The sequence below is a fragment of the Ruditapes philippinarum genome, unplaced genomic scaffold (genome assembly GCF_026571515.1).
Source record: "Ruditapes philippinarum isolate M1 unplaced genomic scaffold, ASM2657151v2 ctg121_1_1_1_1, whole genome shotgun sequence".
In the NCBI taxonomy this organism is placed as follows: Eukaryota; Metazoa; Mollusca; class Bivalvia; order Venerida; family Veneridae; genus Ruditapes; species Ruditapes philippinarum.
Genome location: NW_026861840.1, coordinates 1,121,119 through 1,132,620, shown reverse-complemented (window position 1 = coordinate 1,132,620; position 11,502 = coordinate 1,121,119). Strand labels below are relative to the sequence as shown.

The 11,502-nt window shown below is 36.0% G+C and overlaps 1 protein-coding gene across 1 annotated transcript; it reads right to left on the bottom strand.

Moving 5' to 3' along the window:
* Window positions 1-6,919: 6,919 nt before the first annotated feature.
* On the bottom strand, window positions 6,920-11,231 carry LOC132717002 (uncharacterized). Its single transcript, XM_060700353.1, has 5 exons — window positions 11,081-11,231; window positions 10,082-10,300; window positions 9,645-9,792; window positions 8,732-8,985; window positions 6,920-7,033 (listed from the first exon to the last, which is right to left on the bottom strand). Exons 2-5 carry the CDS (start codon window positions 10,296-10,298, stop codon window positions 6,975-6,977), a joined length of 678 nt encoding a protein of 225 aa, XP_060556336.1. The 5' UTR covers window positions 10,299-10,300; window positions 11,081-11,231; the 3' UTR covers window positions 6,920-6,974.
* Window positions 11,232-11,502: the final 271 nt, after the last annotated feature.

Here is an 11,502-nt window from a genome sequence, read left to right as displayed (position 1 = left end):
AAATCTAGTGCAAGCGGTGTTGAAAATATAAGGCGGCCATCCGTGCAATATTTCAGTCATCTGAGTAGAATCACCTACCTTTCTAAAACTATGGAAAGCCTTGACTGTCTTATGATGAACGTTGTTGTGTCATTCTTTCTTTATACAATGTGCACTCATGAATATATTATGCAGATGCATCCTTATATGAAGTCAACTGAACAATATATGATGTCAATGTGTTTTTATATGATGTCGACCAATCATTATACGATGGGCATTTATGAATATATGATGTGGTAGAATCTTTATATACACTCAACTTATCAATATATTATCTTTCATTATACGATGTGCATCTGTTATTATACGATGCGCATTTATGAATATATTATGTGGTTGCATCATTATATAAAGTCAACTTACCAATATATTATGTCAATCTTTCGTTATACGATGTGCATTTATTGTTATACGACCGCTGCTTGATATTAAGTGCAAACATCATTATATCGTGTGCTTTTGTCATTATACTGATGGGGTTAAATTTACCTGGTTATATCTTACTATGCACCGTTCGTGGCAACAGCGGGAAAACTCAAAGTAAATTTTATCATATATGTTTAAGCTGACTCTATATAAAGACAATTCTACATAATATATACTCACTCTCCATAATATAGTGTTGTTTTGACTGTATATAAGAATGGTTTCACATAATATATTCGTAATTTCACATTATATAATGAAAGACTGACATCATATAAGGACACATACACATCATATATTGTTAAGCTGACTCTATATAAAGATGGTTTCTCATAATATATTCACATAATATATTCATTAATGTACATCGTATTATGAAAGATTGGCATCATATCAGGACGTGTTTACATCATATAATGTAAGTTGACTCTATATAAAGATGGTTTCACATACTATAATGTTGTTTTGACTGTATATAAGAATGGTTCCATATAATATATTCGTAAGTGAAACTTGAAACTTTTTATTTAATTAAACGCCTGTTTCTTTTTAACAATATTCAACGGCGTTGTACAGTCCATATAAATAATAAGAATAAAATTGTGAATGCATAAGAATATGTGGATCAACATCAAATGAAATAAAAGCTTTTACATACAATTCCAATTAACATATTTTTAAAAAATTGCAGAGACCATAAAATGATAAAACTGTTTGATATACATGTAGATTATTTACATACATGTAACTTGATTACAAATAGATTAAAAGAATAAAACATTCATTTACATTGCACATTCATCACACTGTCAGTCATCAGTTATACGTTACTCATGTTTATCTCATTTCAGATTTTAAAATAGTGATTCAAACTTTCTGAAAAAATGTGTTTTAAGATTTCTCTTAAATATATCAATATTCTTAGATTGTTTCAACTCTAATGGCAGCGGATTCCACAATTTTGGACCAATAGTTCCGAAACTTCTGTCACTAAATGTTTTCTTTTATTGAATGGAATAACGTAGCAGTTCTCAGAGGTTTTAGCTGAACGTAGTCGGGTATTTGGTACTTGTTTGGTTAGGAGTTCAGAAAGGTATTTTGGAGCATGACCGATTGAACAATTGTATACAAAAGTCAAAATTTTATATTCGATACTAGATTTGATGGGCAGCCAGTGAAGGTCGAACAGTGCTTGCCTTGAACTGTCAAATTTATTTCGTTGCAGAACTAACTTAGCGCACATGTTTTGAATACGTTGCATTTTTTTCAATTCAAAATCGGATACACCATAAAGAATGACATTGCAATAATCCAAGTGTGACATTACGAGTGCTATAACTAGTATTTCAGCTGCTTCTTTGGTGGGGTATTTTCGGATACGTTTTATTCTAAGATAGTTTAATATTGCAGTACGGCACTTTCGTTTGACATGTTCCTTGAAATTTAGTGTTTGGTCTAGAAATGCGCCTAAATATCTAATGGACTCCTCGGTGTTGATCTTATCTCCGTTAATACAAATGGATTTTAGGTGACACTTTTCGAGTTGTTGAGAACTTCCAAATGTTATGAATTCTGTTTTCGATGAGTTCATCTTGAGTTTATTAGCGTTCATCCAGTTGTTGATATCAATCGCACCATTTTGTAATTCAGCGATTGCAGAAATTTCACTATTTTCTTCAGTCGGTTTAAAACGTTTGGTTGCAGTATGGTCATCAGCGAATCCATACACCGATAATCCAGATGGAATCACGTCAAACAAGGTTCCCGCAGCCAAGGCCCTAAACAACTACCCTGGGGGACACTGCACTCTAGTTGCCGTGGAGCTGAGACCGCCGAGTTAACACACACGCGACAGCCCCTAGGACGAAGGTATGAATCAAGCCAGCTGAGCACTGAACCGCTCACGCCGTACTGCTTCTGTAGCACGTCGACGAGTATATCATGATCCACAGTGTCGAACGCGGCACTGAGATCAATCGCGATTAGCGCTGTAACTTCTTGTTTTTCCATGGCTGCCAACAGATCATTAACTAATCGCAGTAGAGCAGATTCACAGGAGTGGTATTTTCTGTAGGCGGATTGGTTTGTAGGTAGTAAGTCATACTGATCAGCATGTTTATTTAGTATTTTCAGAGCTGCTTTTTCAATCAGTTTTGATAAAAACGATAGATTACTCACAGGTCAATAATTTGAGAATACAAGTTCAAGTCCAATTTTCTTCAAAAGTGGTCTCACGATAGCCTCTTTCCATTTATTTGGAAATATTCCTTGCTGTAGTGATAAGTTTACCAGTTTTGTTATAATTGGGAGTATAGTTCTCCAAGGAATAGTTTTAATATTGCTGTCGGTAATATGTCCAATTTACAAGATTTTGTCTGTAGTTCATTTATCAGCTCTTTAACATTATCATTTGAAAATTCATCAAAGGCAAGAAGAGATGGAACGTTTCTAGTATTTGGCTCGAATTTATCAAATGGTTTCAGGTCATCACGTATTTTCTCTATTTTATTCATGAAAAATGAGGCAAAGTGTTCGGAGAGCTCACTATCACTGTACCCAGGTGGCATTGGGTTTTCTGATTTAGTTCCTGTTAACTCAGACACTAACTGGTACAGCTTCTTGGAATCACCCTTTGTATTAGTTACTTTTTCACTTATTACTTTTGTTTTCTCTTTTTCGAGTTCATCATTGTACACCATATTATGAAATACTGACATCATATAAGTACATATTTACACCATATATTGTTAAGTTGACTCTATATAAGGATGGTTTCATATAATATTCTGAAAAATGCACATCGTATAATGATAGATTGACATCATATAAGGACGCGTTGACATCATATAATGTTGACTCTATATAAGAATTATTCCACGTAATATATTCATAACTTCACATCATATAATGGTAGACTGACATCATATAAGGACAAATTGACATCATATATAGTTATTTTGACCTTATATAAGGATGGTTCCACATAATATATTCAAAAGTGCACAACGTATAATGATAGATTGACATCATATAAAACACGTTGTCATCAGGTATTGTTCAGTTGACTACATATAAAGATGGATCCACATAATATAATAATGAGTGCACATTGTATAAGGAAAGGTTGACTCAATATATTGCTATATGGACATAACAATGTTCAGGTTTATAATTATAAGACAGTCAAGGCTTTCCATATAAACTTCTTTATAAATTGGTGTATGTCGCCTGAAATTATTTTCATTAAAGAATAACTGGTGTACGTTTTAGATGGCCGTGAAGTACGCGGGCTAATGGGCTAGCAGTCTAGCGGGTTAACAGTGTGAATTGGGCGGGCTAGCAGTCTAGCGGGATAACAGTGTGAACTGGGCGGGCTAACAATGTGACCTGGCCGGGCTAGCAGTCTAGCGGTGTGAACTGAGCGGGATGGCGGGCCAGCGGGATTAACGTTAATACTTAATTGAATGAACATGAAAACGTTATGATACATTTCCTAGCGGTGTGAAGTGGGCGGGCTAACATGGTAGCGGGCTAGCAGTGTGAACTGGGCGGGCTGACGGGCCAGCGGGTTAAACTTTAATACTTAATTGAATCAACATTTAAACCTCATGATACATTTCCTAGCATTGTGAAGTGGGCGGGCTAACAGTGTAGCGGGCTAGCAGTATGAACTGGACGGGCTGTCGGGCCAGCGGGTTAAACTTTAATACTTATTTGAATAAACATTAAAACGTTATGGTATATTTCCTAGCAGTGTAAGCTCGGTGAGCTAACAGTGTAGCGGGTCAGTGGTACAAATTCAGCGTGCTAGCAGTCTAGTGGTCTTAAGTTCATACTTAATTATTTTAACACTTAAACGTTATGATGCATTTGCTAGCAGTGTGAATTAGGCGGGCTAACAATGCTTGTTTCATATGGTATACACGATTCTTGAGAATTGTCACAAATATGTACACTAAATGTTTCAAAATCCGTATTGATATTCAAGTGGTGCATGATATACAGAAAAAAAGACGACAATCTTAACTGAAACAAGAAAAAAAACACTGCAACAAAAGATATTAGTAGTAGGGCAATCAAATGTAGAACTTCATGTAGTGAAGCAGAAGATGCACCAGAGGTACATACATATATTGTATTTTATACTGTATATTTCGTACAATGACAGAAGCTTGTCCATAAATACAAGGACATCTAGGAATCTAGCGATTTATTTAGGAGCGGATCTGTGGTCTGGTGGTTAATACATATATATAATCCAGGGGTCTTGAGTTCGATCCTCTGCTTCTCCCTAACATTACCAATGTTTTTTACCAATGACCTCGGTTAAAGTCCAATCCGAAAGACTGTTGGTAATGCTAGGGAGGAGCGGGGGATCGAACTCAAGACCCCTGGATTATATATATATGTTTTATATTCAATAATTTCGCTCATAGGATGGATGCCTCTCAGTATATGTATGATGCGTAATACATTAGATAACATATTATTTAAGCCTCACCCATGAACTAGCGTTCCGTGCAAACAAATGTAAAAATTGCATGTCAAACATATTTTCAGCTAATACGAAACCAGTTCCTTACACGATAAGATCTATTGTGGACCCATTAAAATCTGGATTAACCTTATTTCTAGTCATATTAACGGAAGGTGTCTGAATTAATTAGTTTTACATGTAGTTCTTTCTAGGTTGAATATTGTAGATTGAAAAATAAATCTGGTTGGGTCAATCTGCCATCACTGGGGGGAATGAAACAATTAAATTCTTATAATATGGCATCCCTCTTTGACGCCATCTTACATATTTAAGATGGCATCCAAGATGGATGCCATATATATAAGAATTTAATTATCATACTCAGCAAGATCATAAGTGCATATTTAGAAGAAATGCAAGTTCAATTATGACAGGAATAATTTTCAAACACATTTAATGGCAATTTTAGGAAAATACTAAAGTCATCTCGTCTTATTGCTAAATGGTGCCCCACGTGCCAAAATGATAGCCTCAACCCTTCTCGTCACACCTTTATTTTAAATTTTATTTGGGCAATGGTACGAACCACCTGTAGTCAACCTGCAACAACTGGAACAAGCTCTGCACCAAGAATGGCAAAATTTACCTCAAAATCGCATTAGACGCCTTACTGGTAGTATGAGGAGAAGGGTTGAGGCTATCATCCGGGCACGTGGCGGTTACACACGTTATTAAAAATTTGGCTACATAATGTCATTTAAGGTTACGTAATTGTCAACATTTACCAAAAATATCCACCAGTAAATGTCTTGTAAACGCTCAAACACCATACTTATAAACACTTACATTTTTGGTAATAAAAACACATTTGCTTATGCTTCTATAATTTAGTTAAGAATGAACTTAACTCATAAATTTACTGGTTTATGATCACTAAATTGGTATCGCTATACTTATCACAATACTATTTCTTAGCTCAATTAAGTCGTCATTTCTTGACAGTGCTTTCGAACCCATCCAGTTTTAAATTTCTGGGGTGTGCTTAACTTATTTTTAATGTCGCAACTCGGATATATCAGTCAGTGTTCGGTATTTAAGCCGAACTCAATTGACAACTTCAGAGCTCTGGAACCCAAAGTGCGTTGATATGTAGCTAAAGTGCGCTGTGAAGTTTACGGACCCCACAGTGCGGTTTTACAAGGCTATTAACTTGGATTACGCAAATAAGGTCAAATTCATTGCAATAGATGACTGGAGATTCTATAGGGTAATAAAGGACTCGTTACCCCCATTTAATAAAATATTTTAGCGGGTTAAAAATGACTGATTCGGAAAATCCGTGAACTGAATCTGTTATTTGTCAAAATAAATGAACTGATGATACTCGTATTCATTTATCATTAAGGGTCACGTTTGCCAACTTTTAAACCAGTGTGTCTTTTCTTGAGACTGACAGTTGCAGGCGTCCGAACTAAAGCACCACATTCGAGGTGAAAATGCTGTCGTTGTTGGCACAAATATAATTTCGAGTCTGCAGATGATTAAAAAAACGTTCAGAAAGTTGCTAAAATCTTCCAGAAAACCAAGATCGCTCTTTAATCAACTTCTATGTTCGTATCAAAGAAACGTTTCTTTTTTTTTGTTTTTATCGCGATTTTATAACATGTTTTTTTGTAATTTCGCGGCGGCCATCCACATTACCGGCTTTTCTAGATTACGAACTACATTTGTAATTAGAAAAATTGAAATCTAAAAATTAAATTATATTATATAAAGGCTCGCTGACACTTATTTATGATAAATTTATATGTAATAATGGACGACGCATAACACTAGAAACTTTATGTTACTCTCGAATCAATGTAATATACGGTTTTCCTGTAACTATCTATCCGCATAGTTGCGTCTCGTTCAGGATAGGAAATAAAAAAGTAAAAAAACGTAAATCAACACAACAAGATACAACAAGATGGCTATAATTATATTGCTTTTATTTTTATATTTGTCTTTTTTGCCTAAGCATACACTTTCAATGGGTCAAACTTGCAATAGTGGCTTGAACTCTGTCGGTAAGGCGGCTTTTCAGAGCTGAAAAAAGAGTTACAAGACCTTTATAAAAGATTATATGAAAAAAATGGTCCATTGGGTGCTATCGTAATATAGCAAAATAACATAGCAACAAGTATTGTACTTGAGTAGCGTGAACATTTGAGCCGTGTCACGACAAACCCAACATAATGGGTTTGCGACCAGCATGGATCCAGACCAGTCTGCGCATCCGCGCAGTCTGATCACCATCCATGCTGTTCGTTTACCAGCTTGTTACAAGTAGAGAAACTGATAGCGAACAGCATGGATCCTGATCAGACTGCGCGGATACGCAGGCTGGTCGGATCCATGCTGGTCGAAAACCTATTATGTTGGTTTTGTCGTGACACAGCTCATTTGATCAACATCGTCTGTCGCTGCTTTTATCCTACAGGGACTGCAGCAGTATTAAGTCTTCAGCACTACATATATAGATAAAGGCTTCATAACTTGCATCTATGGTGGTTGATTTAGACCATTCGTGTTTTCGCCCCGCGACCCCGCCGTTTTGTTCATTAAATCGTTTCCCCACTAATCAGCTAGTTTTCGCTTCGCGCCCCTGCCATTTAACTAATTCTCGAGGATTTCGCGAGGCGAAATTACGAATGGCACGAATCAGCCACCATACGCATTAAACTGTAGTAAATTGACAATAAGGCTAATTGCAACACTGATATTCAATTCAATGTTTATTTTAGTTTATATAATTTTTCAAAAGAAAAATCTCCCCTTAATTTTTCGGCGTTAGTGTACTTATAAAGTACGGAATGCCGTTTGGGCCATTGCCTATGAATGTGTTGATCTGAAACGCGATAGTCGATAGTACGATGATGAAAACGCGAAATCACGAAACTACGATGGTGAAAATGCGAAAGCACGATGATGAAAACGCGAAAGTACGATGATGAAATCGCGACAGTACGATACTACGATGATGAAAGCGCGATAAACTATCGTGTTTTCACCATCGTACTGTCGCGTTTACACCATCGTAGTTTCGTGATTTCGCGTTTTCATCATCGTACTGTCGTGTTTTCATCATCGTACTATCGCGTTTTCACCATCGTACTATCGCGTTTTCACCATCGTACTATCGCGTTTTCATCATCGTACTGTCGTGTTTTCATCATCGTACTATCGCGTTTTCACCATCGTACTGTCGTGATTTCATCATCGTACTATCGCGTTTTCATCATCGTACTTTCGCGTTTTCACCATCGTAGTTTCGTGATTTCGTGTTTTCACCATCGTACTATCGACTATCGCGTTTCAGATTAACACATTCATAGGCGATGGCCCTTACGGCATTCCGGAATGCCGTTAGGGCCATCGCCTATAAATGGTTTGGTCTGAAACTCGATACTCGACAGTTCCGGCATTCCGTAATAAAGGGAAGTAACCGCTTCGGGGAATTCTGATGTACTACAAATCAGCATAAATCATAAGACTATAGTGACGTCACGAATTTATTCTAGTCAAACCCTCATCATTCACCCTCACCTTCTGATTCAATCATCGAAACTAGACATTTGCAGTGCAGAACAATAGTTACCACCCGAACCTTGTCATATTTGATGAAACGTCACGTAATATTTTGGTTTGAAGGTTTGAAGAGCAGACGACATTTCCGGTCTGTGAAAAAAACGAAATAGTTTTGAAGCACTTTATAAGCGTGCAGTTTTATGATAAAATACATACCTTTCAAAGCATTAGCATATGCTGTGGTTGCTTGTTTAACCACAAATTCATCACTTTTGCCCTCAATTTTAGCCTTGGCGTAATCGTTTACATAATTCTTCAATTCCTCGGGCATGTCCTGGAATGTGAACCTGCTCATTGACGTCAAGAGTTCGTCCTTGGATCCCAATATCTGATCTTCAGTGTCCTTCAACCATTTATGGTATTCATCTTGAATGACCGCTGACAAATACTGCTTCAAAACTGTTCTATCTCTGAAAATAATATTGCTGCAAAACTGTTTTAAATAATATCATTGCGCGAGTCAGGTTCGAGTTATATCATGATAAGCTTGGTGCATGTGAGATCTTTAAAAAAAACATTGAGAACAATAATGGGGGAGTGGAAAGCGTGGATTTGGATGATTGGTCAGTGCATTAGAGATAAATGAGAATACAATTTATGTCATACCATCTTGAACCGTCTAAAGTAGAACCACCTAATGTAGAACCGTCTAAATAAGAATCGTCAAACGGGAAATGTATGGTAATTTAAAGGCCCATTATTTCTCAAATATGATATCATTTTAATTTTACAAACACTTTAAATTGTTGGTATATTGCTCGTTTCTAAATAAAAACATACTAAATTGCCATATAGATGAACTATCTTTGCTTCTTTGCTTTGTTGGCAACTGATATCATTATAGTGAATTACTATTTTGTATGGGTTGTTTACATTTTGCTTCCTTTATGACACTTGGCTGCACATTTAATGCTACTTTCCTTTGCTGTTAAAGATCTAACATGCTCTTAATCCATAATCAAAACATTTTTAAACACAGGTTTCACATTTCTAAAGAATTTCATATCAATGGATTATTGTGCCTTTAAAAAAAAAGGAAAGGGAAATTTCAGATGGGTGCTCTTCTTACGGAATATCACGTTTCCCAGCAGCAAGAGCATCAAGGGCCATTGTTACTCCTTGTTCGAGGGCGTAGGCTGCGGCTTCTTTCAAAAGCTGCTCACCAGCCTCCTTGAGTGGATCCTTAGCTACGTTCCAGACGTCTTTGAATGTTGACCCTAGAAAATCATATGTATCTGTCTGACTTTGACAACAACATTTTTTTAGTAACCAAAAACAAAAAGATTCGAGCCCGCGAGAGATCTAAATTATTCATAGCAAGAGACAGATTCCAAAGGTTTCTGGATAAGACTGCAAACATATTCTGAATATTCTTCAGCTCCAATATTACGCATGTAATCTACGATAAAAAAAAAGGCTTCAAGAAACAGTGGAAGGAAATGTAACGATCTCTAAAATAGTTTGCATAATTAACAATAAATGTTTAGAGTTGAACAGAATTCTAACCAAGAGTGGATGCAACGTCTGGGAGAACTCCAGCCACAGCATGGGCAGCTGTTTCAACTCCATCTCCAACAGTTTGTGCAGCATCAACGACACCACCAGCGGCGGTCTTTGCAGCGTCACCAACTGAATGTGCCGCACCACTTAAAGCATGACCAACAGAATCCAAGAAATTGGCTCGCGCGGCCACAACCAAACAGACCAGCAGGAATACCTTCATTTCTATGGATTTAATCAGATATCTTATAAATAGGTGTGCTTAATATTTATAACAGTCCAAATTTTATACTGAAGTGAAACAAAAACAGATATTTGTATGTATAAGTGTTGCATGACTATATGCACGGAATCCCGTGTATGATGAACTGCATAGTGTTAAAAATTAAATCTCACAAAAACTCTTTCTTTCGTCCAGTGGCGACCGTCAAAATTGCCCCGGCATCCATTTCTTTGTCTTTTTATAGTATTTATTTTCAATGCGATATTTTCAACGCGATGCTTCAAAACGATACTGTTGAGAGTTTGAAACAAAAGGCATGAACAGGACTTCGTATATTTTAAATGGAATTCTAAAACATTCATTCCGTATTTTGTCGGAAAAGTTATTCTAGAAAAGCAGTTTTAAATATAAATCAAATGGCTGTAGCACCTTAGTGTATTAGAAAACAGAAGAATATTCTACGAAACTTTGTTATCTGATTTTAATATCTAACTTAAAAATAATCTCGCGGTTATATAATCATGTTTCCTCATTCATTAGATTCTTTGTGTGATATTAAATCTACGCCTAAGGGATTTGTAATAAAATTTAAAAAAAAAATAAATAAAAAAACAAACCCTTAAAGTTAGTGTTTTTTTACGAAGTTAGAAATAACAACACCGAAACAGCCAACACGAATGACCATGTTATCAATATAATACATTAATGTTTACAATTATATGTAATTTTTAATTTGATTTAAAATATATAAGTACAATAAGGCAATAAAATATTTTCATTACCTGTCGTGTATAGATGAATAGTTTTATAAAATAAGTATAAACTGCACAATATCTGCAAGCAAAACCCTTATCGTTGATGTGAATCAACAGATGGTCGCGTACGATTACCACAAGGTTCTTAAATTGGGAGCATGAACCAAACGAACCCTTCTACTATTCCGAAGCGTATTTGTAGATTGTTGGCCATACGGACGAGTCGGTAATATATTCCAACGAGAGCAATGGGGGTGCATTTATACAAGTCCTTAAACCAGTCTCAAAATTAAACTAATTGTTAATTTATGTTTTTTATTAGAATAAAAATATCCAAACGTAAATGTTATGGAATACCGCACTTTTCTATGATCATATAGCTGTTCCTTTTCAGGTGATTATCAAACAATTTCATTCAGTACATCGTGTGTTTCTCCCGTAATGTCACA

What these genes read in the sequence shown, in the direction of transcription:
- LOC132717002 (XM_060700353.1), bottom strand. Translation starts at nt 10,298, where the DNA reads ATGAAGGTATTCCTGCTGGTCTGTTTGGTTGTGGCCGCGCGAGCCAAT. An exon ending in AGACGTTGCATCCACTCTTG is followed by an intron (nt 9,793 to 10,081) that starts GTTAGAATTCTG and finishes ATGATTTTCTAG; the next exon opens with GGTCAACATTCAAAGACGTC. An exon ending in GCTGGGAAACGTGATATTCC is followed by an intron (nt 8,986 to 9,644) that starts GTAAGAAGAGCA and finishes TATTATTTTCAG; the next exon opens with AGATAGAACAGTTTTGAAGC.